Source organism: Squalius cephalus, assembly GCF_949319135.1.
Source record: "Squalius cephalus genome assembly, chromosome: 6".
In the NCBI taxonomy this organism is placed as follows: Eukaryota; Metazoa; Chordata; class Actinopteri; order Cypriniformes; family Leuciscidae; genus Squalius; species Squalius cephalus.
This window is the reverse complement of record NC_137127.1, coordinates 16,946,301-16,963,557: the sequence shown is the minus strand read 5'-3', so window position 1 is coordinate 16,963,557 and position 17,257 is coordinate 16,946,301. Positions and strand designations below refer to the sequence as shown.

The 17,257-nt window shown below is 39.1% G+C and overlaps 1 protein-coding gene across 1 annotated transcript in view; it reads right to left on the bottom strand.

Annotated features, from left to right (window-relative positions):
* The window catches only part of shank3a (SH3 and multiple ankyrin repeat domains 3a), a 268,933-nt gene that overhangs the window by 154,221 nt on the left and 97,455 nt on the right, over positions 1-17,257 (bottom strand). The window contains exon 5 of the mRNA XM_079874288.1: positions 13,635-13,706. Coding sequence (XP_079730414.1) covers positions 13,635-13,706 — 72 coding nt within the window. The remainder of the gene's footprint in view (positions 1-13,634; positions 13,707-17,257) is intronic.

The window sequence follows — 17,257 nt, the reverse complement described above, 5'->3', positions numbered from 1 at the left end:
TTAGAAAATAAATTAATACTAACATTTAGCAAGGATGCATTAAATTGATCAACGACAGAGACAGTAAAAACCTTTATAAGGCCGTGTGTCCACCAAAGCGTTTTTTCACGCGGCTGGCGTGTTTTTTCAATTGTTTTCAATGGGAGCGCCGCGTTTTTAAAACGCCATGAGCGTAACGAGGCGCTGAGCGTTTTTTTCACGCTGAAGCGCCGAGCGCTCGGCGCTTTTTACAGGTCGCCGAGAGTTGAAGAATGTTCAACTTTGGATAAAACGCAGCGCTCATCACTGTCACTTTTTACCCAGCCGTCCAATCACAGTGGAGGAGGGGCGGGACAAATACCACACCGACCAACTGTCACAACATTCTTTCTGTACAACAACAACATCAACCAGCAGAGCTAACCGAGCAAAATGGATGAAAAATAAATTTTTAGTATTAAACAAATTATTTGTGAACTCAGTTACAAGTAAATATTACTGCGGATATTCTGTATCATAGCAACGAAGCGTCTCAACTGAAAAAAACGCTGCGCTGCCAAAACGCCCTCAAGCGCCCACAGCTTGGCGTTTTCAGCAGAGCGTCTAGCGTTTTCAGCTGGCTAAAAACGCTTTGGTGGACACACGGCCTAATGCTATAAAATATTTCTATTTCAAACAAATTTAAACTTTTTATTAATCAAGGAATCCTGAAAAAAACTGTTATAGGCATAGATTCAATTATCATGTATACTGTCATAGTTTCTACAAAAATTGTTTTCAAGATTGATAATAAAAAGAAACGTTTTGAGCACCAAATCAGATCAGCATTAGAATGATTTCTGAAGGATCATGTGACACTGAAGAATGGAGTAATGATGCTGAAAATTCAACTTTGCCATCATTAGAATAAAATACATTTTAAAACATTTAAATAGAAAAGTTTTTTTAATTGTAATAATATTTTATTTGTTTTACTGTATTTTTGACCAAATAAATGCTGCCTTTGTGAGCATGAGAGACTTTTTCAAAACAGTATATATAAATGCTTTCCAAATGTGTTTTTAGAGAACCAATCAATTGCAGTACATCTGTTTTTTAATGTAGTCAACACTGTGATCCAATCATCCAAATATGAGTTGTAAAGTCTATTGTATAACAAGAGTGAGAAGGCGGCCACATCCACCTCATGTGCTCTCGCTAGTGCCTAAAATGCAGAGAGTCTCCCAAATATTGGAGTATTGTTTTCCCAAACTTGTCATCCCTGTGACTGACTACACCTCCACATTCTGTCTGATCGTGCCGTCGAGCAAACGGCTGCCACCCAGAGCCCTCGTTAAATCTCCCATCAGTCACTTAACAGGATCAAGAGATTACGCATCACAGCCAGTGTCATCTCCGTCAAGACCACGGATCAGCATGCTGTCAAATCCACGCACAGGTACCACACATATTGGCCAAGGCATTCAAAGGAGGAGCAAGAAAGAGTGAAAACAGCAGAGAATGGGGGAATACACTGAAAACACTTGCTGTGGTAAACATCAATGCTTGAATTGTTCTTGTTCACACCTTAAACACTCACACTCTTTTATCAGCATGTGTTCAGTGTAGCGTAGAATGTCAAAGCAGCAGTGGAGCTCGAGTGTGACACTGTGTGTGTGCGCAGATTGCTGGAACTTCATCTGAATAAAGACTTGGATGGTCTTTGACTCCAAGGCTCAACAGTAAGGAAGCAGCCTTTGTGAGTTTAAGGCCTGTTGACATAAATTGTCCTATATTGTGTTCATTGATAATATACACCAAGGTTTTTCATGCAAACATTTGGATTTGTGATATATCTGAACCAAATGTATTTGTACTAGGGATGCACTATCATCAATAAATCATTTACAGTAAATTCTGGTCGTAAGGTGTACTGTATTTGTTTGAATAATGAATGATAAAATGGACAGAATTTGAAAGCTTAGACTTTGTTTCTTATCAGAAGTAACATAAAGCTCTTTGCGATTATTGGATGGTAGGCGTGCCACAAATAATGTTTGATGTAAGTAAAAAACGTCTGACAACCCTGGCTTGACCTATGGGTGATAGGGTCAAATACAGCCTGTTTTAACGCCACTATTGTTTTAAACTGTTAATATGTTATTGACGCGTAAACTTCGACAGCCCTGAATTCAACACAAGAGAGATTTTCTTCTCACACAGTATGAGTTGCAGTATGACAAGTTTTTACAACCCCTTTTGACTTACAGGATATAATCGGCCCTGATCATAGGTTGTTTTTTGTTTGTTTTTTAATTGCTTTTATCGGCTGATAACAATTATTTGCAGATACATCAGTGCATCCCTACTAATTATTTAATATTAAAATATACTTCTTTAACTAATTAATCATTTTAAAAAATAAAATACTAAAAAATAAAATAAATCTTAAATGCTTTTGACATCACTACATTATAAATTTACAAAAATTTACCAAAAATGTATATCAGCCAAAAAGCAATATGGTACTGTTGAACAAATCTGGTGAGAAATGGCAAATTGGTACCAATGTTGGAGCAGCAAATATATTTAAATGAAGTAGTATATTATAACGGAATTAATTGGATTTGTTCACATTATCTCATAGACGAGCACAGATTAATATGTCAATGTCAAAATTGCAAGGATGAGTTCAAATAGGTTTAAAATTATGAACCAGCAGTTATATTCCACACTGTGTGCATGAATTTAGTCCTATCTCAAGTTGTAGCACAGCTTTTTTTGTAATGAAATCTTACCGTTAAATAAACAATGACAGCATAAAAAATAAAAAAAAATCCTTATTGTTGAGCCTGTGGCCAGTTCTGTTTGTCTCTGTAACAAACTGTCTCACACATTCAAAGGGAAGTTACTCTGCTATAAAGCCACATACACAGTCTGATGGAATGCACTGCAACAAACACACACACACGCTCTTGCACAAGACAGACGAGGAGAGACAGACACATAGAGAAGTGTCAGAGAGAGAACGGGATACCTTACTGTTGATTTTGGACTTCTTGGCGTCTTTGCGCGGCTTCCTGTTCCTCCGCTCTCTGCCGTCTCTCCGTCCAAGCGCTCCCCCCATCTCCTCTCATCACACACTCATCCGCCACACGCCCTCTCACCTATCGCCCTGTCTTCTACTCCTCGTCCTCTCTCTCTCTCTCTCTCTCTCCACACACTCACGTCTCGCCGGAGTCCTGCCCGCTCACACTCTCTCTCACATGCGCGCACACGCGCTAGCGTCCGGTGTGTGATGAAGGGGTGATTTTGCTGGATGCAGAGACGGGGAGGGAGAGGGAGGGAGAGAGGGAGGAGAAAAGGAGGAAGAGGGGGATATGTGGCTGTAGTTTTGAGGAAGGGAGGGGAAGACGATTTGGGGTTGAGCCAGTAAGGAAAAAGCTCACACTTACTCATTCACACCCATTCGTTCACAGTGACAGTGTGTCCCATAGACAGCAGTATTGAAACGGCTCCCCATTCTGACAACACAGACATAGGCTACAAACACTATGCAGCCGACTGCAGCATGCTCATTGACCAGAACAGATACGACTGCGACTACATTAAGCTCCACCTCCTGCTTGATGTGATTGGTTGGAGCCAAACCAGAGTGGTATGCTTTTCTCTCTCTCTCTCTTTGATGTCTGATGAGGGACTTGTGGTTGGTTGATTAAATGATTGTCTATTAGACTGCTTGGAAACAGTACTGATAGACCGATATATCGGCCAGAATGTCTACATGCTACAGAGAGCCCTGATGGTGCACTAATGGATGTGAATGTGGAAGAGAAGAGAAGAGAAGAGAAGAGAAGAGAAGAGAAGAGAAGAGAAGAGAAGAGAAGAGAAGAGAAGAGAAGAGAAGAGAAGAGAAGAGAAGAGAAGAGAAGAGAAGAGAAGAGAAGAGAAGAGAAGAGAAGAGAAGAGAAGAGAAGAGAAGAGAAGAGAAGAGAAGAGAAGAGAAGTAATGTCATTGCATGAGAGAGGAAGTTATTTTAATTAAACATTAGAAAAAATAATGATGTGCACAGATAAATAATTTAAAATAAATACTGCAATAATCCATAAAAAATAAGAATTGTCAGTTTTGATTTGATGGTGTCTTTTATGGGTGCAGAAATAGACATTCGGGTTGAAATTGCATTTTTAGCACATCTAAACCAGCCTATCCGAAATTCTCCTTGTCAGTGGCTCATGACCGAATATCATGACTGAATATGACCAAATGACCAAACTGCACTTTCGCAAACACATTCTAGGTGCTCAAATTGGATGATAGGTGCTCAAATTGGATGATATTTGGCCATTTCGAGATTATTGGTCTATTACCAAAATGGGTTTCCTTCCCATCAAGTAATTTGTATGCTCTACCAACAGAATTGTCAATGGATAATATATCATTTCAAACAAACACAGCCATAATATTAATAATAATCATATTTATAATCATTAATATGAACTGTATTAATGTTGATTTAAATAATTTGAATCCATCATGGCCCTCTGGTTGAGAACCACTGCTGCAGTGAAATATGTAATATAACTAGGCCTACATTATTTAAGAAGGAAGGAAGGAAGGAAGGAAGGAAGGAAGGAAGGAAGGAAGGAAGGAAGGAAGGAAGGAAGGAAGGAAGGAAGGAAGGAAGGAAGGAAGGAAGGAAGGAAGGAAGGAAGGAAGGAAGGAAGGAAGGAAGGAAGGAAGGAAGGAAGGATCACTAATAGATATTTGCCATTCAAATGACAAAGCATGCTAGACACACTAGTCCAGACCACTGCAGTGGTAACAATTTGTACTAATATAATGAATTCATACAGGCATTTGCTGCAGTCTGCTTTACTCTTACACATACTGCATTAAAGGTGTGTTTATAGAAGAGGAAGGCAAACAAAGCCCAAACACAGTCAGAAAGACACACACACACTAGGTGTCAATCAAACATTGTATAAATATGCTTCAAGTCTTTTATTATAATTATGAACATACAAGTGTGCACGGGACACTACTGAAACAAACTATAACTTAAAACAAGTCTTGTTTCCTTAAGTTCGTTACTTAGTGTTTCACAGACGGATCTTGTCATTTCAATTCTGTTTGAATCGAACACGTCTGTGTAAAAAACAAATGACCTTCTTTTGCGGTTAACTCAGCCATCCTCTGATAAATCTAATCCTGCCTAGATAGAAGTGTCTGTCGTTTCACAACCTCATCTATTCTGTTGAATCCTGTAATGAAAGCTAAGTTTCTCATTGTGTGCAAATCTTCTGACTGCCTGGTGCACCTTCATTGTGAATTTAAACCTCACTGACAAAACATACAATTTGGTGGTTCACACACGGCTGGCATCCCATCTGACATGAAAATTAAACCAATAAGAAGAGTCAAAAACTGCATCCAACCATCAGACACTTACATTTTAGAGAAAAACCACTTGAATCAGTACATGAATTGACAGGCATCCAATGTTAATAATTATAACTCAAACAGAGCACAGTGATTCTAAACTGGTTTTCAACAAGGTATCATACTAAAGCAAACAAAAATGCCCTTAAAAACAAACGCTAAATTGTACTGACACTTCTAAGAACTGAATAGGCCCAACAATATGCAAACATTTTTACAACACTATGACAGAGACTGAATATGATATGACATTTTTGGTATCTAAAAATCACTAGAATTTTGTGGTCACACAATACATTGTGATTCACCTCGTAGCTGGTTAGTTTGGATCATTGTTTATCAAAGTCTATAATGAAGACTTTTTAAAAATCCCTATGGAAAACATGAAATGGAAAATCAAGGTACGCCTGTGTTTTCTCCATCCATTTAGAAGGTGATAGGACTATTTATTTTGTTATCCTAACAATGCGCAATGATATGTTTAGTTTAACACTAGCAGGTAATTATATGCATTTTGCATTAGATTCTCTCTTCAGTTTGCAGACCCCATCCACCAGACCACCAGTTGAGAACCACTGGTTCAGAAAACTAAGCTGATTTATATGCCCCCCCACCCCACCCACACACATACACAAAAGTATTAACACACATGGTCTTCAGTTGGACTAAGAGAACAAACACAATATACACAAAATTCTCACATTGGCTGCATCTTTTTAGCTGCTTCATTCTCTCTCTCTCTCTCTCTCTCTCTCTCTCTGTCTGTCTGTCTGTCTGTCTGATGGAGGGAGTCAGAGGGGTGTTCTGCACTGGAGGTTGACTGTCAGTAATGAGCTTCCTCAGGTGTGGCAGGAGGGGAGGATGGTGAATGCCAAAGGGAAGATGACTGGAGATCAGGAATGAGGGATTGATGCATAGAGAGAGATTGAGAGGTTGAATCGCAGAAAGGTTAGGCAGAGGTCAAACATGCCACATTTACTATTAACTTAAAAAAGTGTGTAGTGCAAGCGCACACACACACATAGACAGATATAAACTGGCCCAGTACACTGACACAAGTTAGTAGCCAGAACACGTTTCTCCAAACAAGCAGCTCCAAACCTGTACTAGCTCAGGGTGGATCAGAGTCTTCTGTATCTCTCTCACATACACACACACACTACATACAGACTGTATGAGAGGAATGGGGTGAATGTCAGTGAAACAGAAAGAAGCAGTTTAGATATTAGATTTTAAAACTCAACACCTCTACAACACCCTTCAGTTCATAGACTCTGAATTGAGTTTCCATACATAATTGTGGCAAATTTTATTGTATCTGTCGCATCCCAAATATTTGTAAACCGTAGATAGCAATAAGACAATTGAAACTCACCAGTTCCTGTTACACAAATAGGCTACTTTAATATCATTAACTTAGCAAATATTAGGAAATATCAGAAGACGATGGCGAAGTGGAGCAGCTCATCTGACAGGACTCGAAACTGCCTGTGTGTCACAAAGCCAATGGGTTTTACAATGTAACATTGTCCTGTATGCAAAATGAGTCAATTAAAAGATTGGTACAATTAAATATTTAGTCTTTGCATATAGCATCAATCTTTAACGTATAGTACCCTTTAACATGCATACAAGCCAGTTGAGGTTTGACGTGGCCGAGAATGCTTATTCAGATAATTCAAAGCAAAACAGTTATTTGTTTCAGAGTTCAATATCATCAAATTTTCAGAGACGGATGCAGATATAACCTAACCTAAACACCACGTTGCGGAGGTCCTGAAACGCCTGAGGGAATTCAACCTGTTCCTCAAGTCTGAGAAATGCTCCTTCCACCAACCCTCAGTGCAGTTCCTTTGTTACCACATCAGTGACACAGGTATCCATAATGGACGAAGGGAAGATGGAAACCATCAAGAACTGGCCCACACCATACACCATCAAAGAACTCCAGCGTTTCCTTGGCTTCGCCAATTTCTACCGACGGTTCATCCACGGTTACAGCTCCATCACCAATCCTCTCACCAGCCTCCTTAAAACAAGCCCAAGTCTCTATTCTGGTCACCATCTGCCAACAAAGCCTTTCAACATCTAAAGGAGAAATTCACCAGTGCACCGCTCCTCGTCCACCCAGACCCTGAGAAACCCTTAATCGTGGAAGTGGATGCCTCCACCAACGGGGTGAGAGCGGTGCTATCTCAGCAGCAGGAGACTCCAACCAAACTCCATCCATGCGCCTTCTACTCCAAGAAACTCAGCTCAGCGAAGAGTAATTACGATGTCGGCAATAGAGAACTCCTCAACATCAAGCTGGCCTTGGAAGAAAGGAGGTATTGGTTGGAGGGTGCTCAACACCCCTTCACTGTTATAACTGACCACAAGAACCTGCAGTATCTAAAGGAAGCTAAGAGACTTAACACGTCAGGCACGTTGGGCCTTATTCTTTACCCGATTTAACTTTTCCATTTCCTATCATCCAGGCTCTAAGAATGTGAAGGCTGACGCTCTTTCCTGTCTGTATGCTCCAAAAGAGGTCAGCGAAGAGCCTGAATCTATCCTCCCAAGTGAAATAATCGTGAGTCCTGTCCAATGGTCTGAAGATTCCATCACCTCCTCAAATGCCTCCAACGCTATTCCGTCGGGCTGTCCCCCCGGATGTCAGTATGTCACCAGAGCACGACGCACACCCCTGATTCACTTGGGCACTAGCCACCCAGGGGTCAATAACACCCTCTCGCTGCTAAAAGATCGCTTCTGGTGGCCTAACATGGCCAGGGATGTGAGAAGGTTCGTCCAAGGATGTGCAGACTGCGCCATGGCCAAGAGTCCTCGCCACCTACCAACTGGCAAACTTCTGCCGCTGCCCGTTCCCAACCGGCCATGGTCACACCTAGGAGTGGACTTCATGACAGATTTCCCAGCCTCCGACGGTAATACATGCATCCTGGTAAAAACTGATAGATTCTCCAAATCCTGTTGGCTTCTTCCCCTCAAAGGACTCCCCACAGCAATGGAAACAGCAGAACTCCTCTTCAACCAAATCTTTAGATATTACGGAATTCCTGAAGACATCGTGTCTGACCGTGGACCACAATTCATCTCCAAGGTCTGGAAAGCATTCTTCTCCCTCCTAGGTGTGATCATAAGTCTCTCATCCGGATACTATCCGCAGTCGAACCTTCTGCCATGGCTACCAGAACTCTTGGAACCTAGGCAAAGCTTCCCTCTGCCAACCAACTTATGGACTCACTCCCTTTCAGTGCGTACTCGGTTACCAGCCACCTCTGTTCCCGTGGTCTGGGGACCCATCCGACGTTCCAGCAGTCGACTGCTGGTTCCGAGAGAGTGAGAGGGTCTGGGATGCAGCTCACCATCAGCTCCAATAAGCAGTGCGCAGGCGCAGAATGACAGCCGACCTTAGACGCTCCAAGACTCCTTCCTTCCAACCAGGTCAGAGGATCTGGCTGTTAACACCAGACATCAGGATGCGCCTGCCCTGCAAAAAACTCAGTCCCAGATTTATTGGCCCCTTCACCATCATCAGGCAGATCACATACCTGATGGTGGTGGTTGGTGGTTCAATCCCCGGTTCCACCTGACCAAGTGCCGAGGTGTCCATGAGCAAGACACCTAACCCCAGCTGCTCCCGACGAGCTGGATGGCGCCTTGCATGGCTGACACCGCCGTCGGTGTATGAATGAGAGAGTGAATGGGTGAATGTGAGGCTATATGTACAGCGCTGTGGTGGCCATAGGTCTGTGAAAGCGCTATATAAATGCAGTCCATACCTCCTCCAACTCCCAGCACATTACAGAATTCATCCAGCTTTCCATGTTTCACTCCTCAAACCTCACCACTCTTCTGTTTCTGTTCCCACAGAGCATGGCCAAGCAGAGGAACCCCCCCTTCTGTCTATCCTCGAGGACGGTGCAACTTATCAGGTGCAGGAGATCTTGGACTCCCAGCGCCTCAAGTATTTGGTGGACTGGGAAGATTATGGACCTGAAGGACGGTCATGATAAAATTACCAAGTGTCATATGTTTTTTTGTACTTCTTTATACAGACTATTTAGATCAATACAACTTGATCATCACGCAGTACTCAGAGCCACTGTAGTCACATGTACTATTTTAATGATTACTACCTTTCTGGGCCTTGAAAGTGGTTACGACATTGCAGTCTAAAGGGGGGTCAGAATCTCAGAAAGATCTCGGATTTAATAAAAAATATCTTAATTTGTGTTCCGAAGATGTCTTACAGTCTTACGGGTTTGTGACGACATGAGGGTGAGAAATTAATGACAGAAATTTCATTTTTGGGTGAACTATCCCTTTAAGATGTGTAATCAAGAAAAAAAATATTAGACAAAATTACAAAAATAAAGATGAAATAAAGATAATAATAAGGTAATAAAATAATTGTACTGTATATAAAATGTAATAATATGAATGTAATATATTTAATACACCTTTGAACATTACAGAGAAACTGTAAACTGTGCCTTAACAGGAGCAACACCACAAACACGGAAGCTGCTAGGCTAATTCTTTCATGGGACACAACATTTATTTGCCCTATTTCTTGGCAAAAAGTGTTTCCAAACTAATTTTTGTAACATTTGAAGTACTGATATAGAATTTCTACGCTAAAGTTAACCAGAAAAGGATTGTCGACACTTGAGAAATTTTATAGATAAATGGTACTTCAATCAGCTAGATCGATAAACATTTTGAAGCACTAAACCTTTTTCTGAAAAAAAATAAATCCTTGGATGGAAATCTGGCTATTGATGTCTATCTGACACGGCAAATGCACGTTCATAATGGTGTCCATATTGAAACATATCACAACAAAAACCTACAATCTTCAATGCAAATACAATGTGAGGTGTGTGTATCCGTGGAAGCTGTAGTCTACACGCTCTAGTTGTTTTCCTCTCCTGTCATTCTCTGGAGAGCAAAACTTGCTAACACACAGCTGGGCCTGCAGTGTGTCCTGCCAGCCCTGTAATTCAGCTCAGGTGAGATTGTGATGGGGTTGGTCGGGTTCGAGCTGCATGCATCTTTATGAGCGCAGTAATGCAATGATAACTTCTCAGTTCAACATTAACATCAGCTGCTTCAGCACTGAGAGTCTGTTGTCTCTGCTAAAGAAAGACGTCTTTCTACCGTCTGTCATATGACCGGTCTGTGGCCTCCAGGCTCCACTAACCACATACAGTGCATTAGGTTTCATCTCGGCTCAGTAAAAACAGAGTGAATGACTGAAAACTAGGCTAATGTTCGACCTGAACATACACCACTGCACACATGGCTGCGCCGCAAATTGACAGTTCACATGTGCGTGAGTTTGCGTTCATCTGAGAGCATGTAAACACGTGCATTTGTGGCTGTTTGATCATCTGTGTGTTTACCCAGCAGGAGAGGTCAGTACAACAAACGAAACAATGTCAGTTTATAAGCGGATTACAGCTCTCACCAGCCCCCGTGCGAGCAGGAGATGGCGCAGTCCGGCAGCTAAATGGCACCCACAATTTCACAACAACAAAACCACAATGACAGAAAAGCAACCGTGAACTACGTTGGCCCTGCTGAATTGGAAGACAAATCAGCATAGGCAGCACTTAAGAGTGCCAGGAAATATGCCTGCTTCATCTCTCTCTCTCTCTCTCTCTCTCTCTCTCTCTCTCTCTCTCTCTCTCTCTCTCTCTCTGTCTCACACACACACTAGACACACACACACACACTATCGTCAAACATCAGTGTGCCACACCGGACAATTAAAAACTCTAGCAACTAATGATCTTTTGAACACTCTCTTTAGTGATTCAGTTGAACCGACTCACAAAGCATTTGTATCTTATTTTATATTAAAGAGGGATATTTGCCTATTTGGATTTGCCTATTTGGATATTAGTCCATCTCAAGTGATCCAAAAAAGTTGGTAAAGTTTGTAAAGTTGACCTTTTTTATGTATTAGTATTGCAAAAAGCACAGTAAGATGGCTGCTGTGGTTAAACAAAGTAAAACAAAAAAGTGGTTTTCCAATACAAATACATAGAGGCGATCACTCAAAAAATTTTGGGGGGAAAATTAAAATAAAAAATGGTCCTTTATATGAGCATTTTTTTTTACCATTAAAAAAATAATAATAATTCACACAGCTACCATCCATTTGTCACAAACTTCATTCTCATGACAATTGAAAAAGTCTTCAGAAATCACAAATTTTACAATAAAAATTAAAATCAGTCAAACTAAAAAGAGTTGAAACAATTGAAAAAACAATTGAAACAAAGAATTTGAACAGGTTCCATGAAATGAACCATCCAAATTAATCAATTTGCTAAAATGAATCAGATTTCCAAATGATTCCAATAACTGAATGCAGGTCAAGCCTTAAAGTCCCCCTGTAGTCAATAATTGTATCCCTTAAAACTCATCTTTGATCACCAAAATGACAAATTTAAGCGTTTTTTTTTCCTTGGATGCCTTAAAATAGCTTGAAAGTAACTCTACACCCTTGCCTCATTTAGTATAAGTGGTTTTTTGAATATGCAAAATTAGCCCCGCCTCCACTAACTCACACCAGCTCAGAGATCCACTCGTTAATGATCACACGATTGGTTACAAGATAGTTTGTGACGTCAGACACACCAGCGATTTTAAACAGCGTTTTTGATACTGTCTTTGGTTCACTGCAGTTTTAAGAAGAAAATACTCAGCATTGGTGTTGACATGAATTTGCACAAGGTTTGTCTTAAAGCATATTAAAAACACCACATTTACATATAAACAACATTAAAAGCTTGATTTTCACCACAAATATTATCAGCGAATAACAACTTAAATTCTGGTATTTTAATGGTACTTTTATGATGCTTATTTGTAATTTTTGGAGCTTGACAGCAACAATGTAAACAAATATTCAGGATAAAATGATAAGGATTGGAAAATTCATATTGTTCGAGCACTAATCTGAATATTCACTATACAGTATGTGTGTCCCCTCAATGTCTATGCAAGTTACAGCCCTCAGTATAAATCAACATCTACTTTGTATGCAATAGAGCAGCATGAATATTCTGCTAAAAATGTCCACTTGTGTTCCACTGAAGAAAGAAAATCATTAGAATGAAATACCGGTGAAAAAATGATGAAAGAATTAAAATTTCTCAGTGAACTAACCCTTTAATAAGCACTAGTGTAGATTATTCATTGATTATGACTTTTTCATTTCATTCAGTGCAGTAATACGGTCACTCAGGGTGACGCCGTCAGCCGTGTGGTATTATCGGTGTCATCTAAAGAAAGGCTCTCGTCTAATTGGATGGAATAGAGGATTCAAACCGACATGATGATGCTGAAATTGGTACGAAGCCAACATTGATTTTCATTTATTGCGCTAATGGCTCATTTTGATTTAGGCCATAACTCTGACTCTCTTGGAAAGATGAGAAGAGTTCTCGTTCATTGAGGCCAGACAGGCCAAAAACAGCAGCATTAACATGATGAGAGGGGAGTTGATTGGACTGGCTGGTAATTGCGGCACATTACGGTGTGTGTTTATGAGAAGTGTTGTTGATCTGTGAAGAGCAGAGGTGGTTACGGTCATGTCATACATGTTCATGCTACTCATGATTACTGCCATCATCAATGTCATCATCATCATCATCATCTATCTAAACAGCTCAATGACACCTCAACACCTTCAGCATTCCAGGAACCATTGGGTGGCAGATGTGACTAACTAATGACCATTTTCTATGAGACAAACTTCCTCTAGAGGGCGCTAGGCGGCTCAGAAACCTGAATCATTAAGCTAAAAAGCATAATTATTCAAATCTATTAATTTGAATGATTTTTCACTGAAGAACAAATTAAAATGTCCCTATGAAATGATACAAATCCACATCAAGTAATCACTGTTGGGGGTCCAGTGTTGAGAAAAGTAACAGGTACCATGTGACATCACTTGACTTTAAACCTGAACAATGATATTCATTCATTCATCATTCACACAAACTTCTAGGGTCATAGGGCTGGAGCCTATCCCAGTTTCATAGGCCAGAGGCACGGAAAAGCACCCTGTACAGATGGACAGTCCATCACAGCGAATAATGACAGAGGAACTTTAATAGCCACTGAACTTAAAAAAATTAAATAAAATGTGGCTATAGTGAAAGCAGATCAGCCAGATGCATTGTGGGTAAAAGGAAGAGGCTAAAGCTCTTACCTTAGTGTGAAGTTTCGACAGCTGTTTTTCATCCAGGTGGGTCTGTGTGTACACTCGCCTCTTGTAGCGAAACTGCCAAAACAAAAAAAACACAGCATGGATTAGCCTTAAAGCACTGTTAATATCACAATCTTTATTCTCTCTAACATCGTTCAGTTATAGCCATGTTTGCTGAAACTGTTAAGTGAGTGTGAACTGCTGTAATCATAACTGTGAGCTGCTACAACATCTGCACATCTACATTACAGCTGCACTCAGGATCAGTCCTCTAATAGAAAACCTGCTGTGAGTCAGCAAACTGCATATTCAGGCAAAACATGAGGAGGAACATGACAGCAGAGTCTTTTAAAACACGCACGGTTGAGAAAATTACAACATAAAAACAGATCAATTACTTGAATGTCTCTATGTTTTAAATATTATTGTAAAAAAAAAAAAAAGAACAAATTCAAGGTAATGAATCAGATTTCCTGTGGGTCAAGAAAGTTCATGCAAAAATGGACAAAATTTGAAAGATTATTAGTGAATTAAGACTTTAGACAGTCTGTTACTCACACAAAGCTATAGTAAGACTTCAATATACAGTGATATAGTCATATCGAACACTTGTACTTGTATGGAATTTTTAGGTAAATAAAGGGTTGATGAAGGTCAGCCAGTAGAAATTAAATAATTATATACAATTATATAAAATAATTTAATAATATTTTTCTTACAATATTATACAAAATTTTGAAATAATACAGGTTCTTTTAATTTGATATCTGAAAGAAAATCTAAAATTTTCCCATGAGAAGTCTTTGTCCATTAGTCCAAATGACCATTACTAAAAAATCTGAATAAAACTATTGCCCAATATCAATCATTATAAAACGGTTAGTTCCAGTCCTTGATTCTTATTGGTCAATAGCTGTGTTTCATTTATGATAAAACACGGTTATGAACGCTTCACCCAACGTTACATGTATCACTACACAACACCCCTAGCAACCACTCTTAGCAACGTGAACATATGTTTGTTCTCATTGATATTGTTCATTGAAGCTTATAGAGTAGTAGAGTATTGTGAGAGATCGAGTAAGTGAGTGTACCTGCATTTACAGTAGATATAGCCTAGCACTTTCCTTCAGGTCAGTCCTATAATAAATCTGTTTGAATGTCCACAGCGATATCTTGTCCTTTTAACAGTTAAGGGGTTTTCCCGTGCCCTGACACGCTATCCATTTGTCAGTTGCGTCCATAGGTTGCATAGGTCTTGCTTTTCCATGTTCACAAATTTCAGTCCTTTCAGTATAAAAGTCGCAGCGACTTTTGTATTTAGTGACTTTTGAAAACAAATGTATTTTCTACATTGAATAAGCTAGTTCAGGCAAGAATTTAATAAGTTAATTATATAGGCCTATTAGTTAGTAACAATTCAAGCTTGAAGAAATTAAATCTTGAACTTATAAGTATATTTTACTTAGAATTGTTTATATGTTTACAATCAATGATTTTTGAGAAAGTGCCAAAGTAAAAAAAACAAAAACAAAACACTGTTTTCTAATTGTATTTACACTGTTTTATCGCTTTTTTTGTTAGGTTCAGTAACTTGCTGTTTTGTGACATCTGGAGTTCATTTTCTACTCAAAATGTCCCATTCATACTCAAAAACTATCCACTGATTGTTACCGTTATAGTGTATTGTGGTCTCTGTGTTCAGTTGAGTACTTCCTTTATTGTGTAGATATATTGTCTTACAAAGTGTAACAAGAAATCTACTGGTTTTTTTGTGTTTTTTTTACTTAAATGTTTCCAAGTAAACCATACGCTTTAAAAGCATGACTTCTAGTACTACATTGTTTGAGTAAATTTTACAAACAAAGAGTGAGTAAAATGAACTTGAAACAGAGAATTGCAAAGTAAGCTTCAAATGTAGAAGTTACTCAACAAACTGTAACTTGCCAAGTTAAGTTTACTTATTATCTTTGTTAATCTTACGTAACTAGGTTAAGTAGATTTTACTCAATTCTATATGTGAAATGTACTTTAAAGTATAAAAGCAATAACTTGCAAAAGTTAAAATTTTCCTTTTTTTATTTTTTTTCAGTCTAGCAGCAGTTAGTTGAAAGGAATGCACAGGCTTTGGGGATGAAAGGTGAAGTCTGTCATTTTTACACCACAAGTGGCACCAAATAAGCAAAAATCACTAAAATAATGACTGCTTCGACAGCCCTAAACTCACATCATTGGTTAAGCCGAAAGTTTTACATGTCGCTAAAGTTTATCAGCTAAAGAAATAGAGCAAAAAGTTGAAAGTCCCACTATGCCACTTTTATATTCTTTATGAATTCAACTTACAAATGTTGTATTTACAATTGTCTCTGCATCATTAACTTAGGAGAAAGTAAAGTATTTTCGAAACCATCAAAACAATTACACACTTCGCTCTTAAAGGGATGGCTCACCCAAAAATGTAAAAGTCTGTCATCATTTACTCATCCTCGTGTCAATGCAAATGTGCAACTATTTTGTCTTGGAAAAAAGGATGTTGATCACTCTTTTCTATGCAATTGCAATGAATGAATGAATGGAGACTGGAGCTTACAGAACGTAAAGGTCAAAAAGGCACCATGAGAGTAGACCATATAATGTTTATGCTATATTTCCATGAATTCTGAAGTCATGTGCCAAAAAAATAAAATAAATAAAAGTTAAGATTAATAGTGTTTTATATACAGTCATGGTCAAAATTGATGGCACCCCTGATAAATATGATAAAAAATGGCTGTAAAAAATAAATCTGCATTGTTTATCCTTTTGATCTTTCCTTCAAAAAATTCGCAAAATTCGAACTTTTCATTGAAGTAAAAGAATTGAAATTGGGGGGTAAATCACATTATGAAATAAATGTTTTTCTCCAAAACACGCTGGCCATAATTGTTGGCACCCCTAGAATTTTTTATGAGAAAAATATCTCTGAAGTATATTCCCATTAATATTTACATTTTTTAGCACACCAGGGTGACTAGGAACATGAAATTGTCCAGCTATGACTTCTTGTTTCACAGGAGTTTAAATATGAGGAAACACAAAGGCCAAATTCCCTTAATCATTCATCACAATGAGTAAAACCAAAGAATATAGTTCTGATGTGCAGCAAAAGATTGTTGAGCTTCACAAAATAGAAAGTGGCTGTAAGAAAATATCTAAAGAATTGAAAATACCCATTTTGACCATCAGGGCAATAATTAAGAAGTCATAATCAACTAAAGATGTTACGAATCTGCCAGGAAGAGGACGTGTGTCTATATTGTCTTAATGGATGGTGAGGAGGAAAGTTTGAGTGGCCAAAGACTCTCCAAGGATCACAGATGGAGAATTGCAGAGATTAGTTGAGTCTTGGGGGGTCAGAAAGCCTAAAAAAAAATTATCAAACAACCCCTACATCCCCACATGTTGTTTGGGAGGGTTTCAAGAAAAATCCCCCAAAAATAAACTCCAGCATATTCAGTTGTCAGACACGACTGGAACTTCAAACGGCACAGGGATCTGTGGTCAGATAAAACAAAAAAAAGGGCTTTTTGGCAGCAAACACGCTAGATGTATTTGGTGCACACAGGGATAAAGAGTCCCCCATGCCT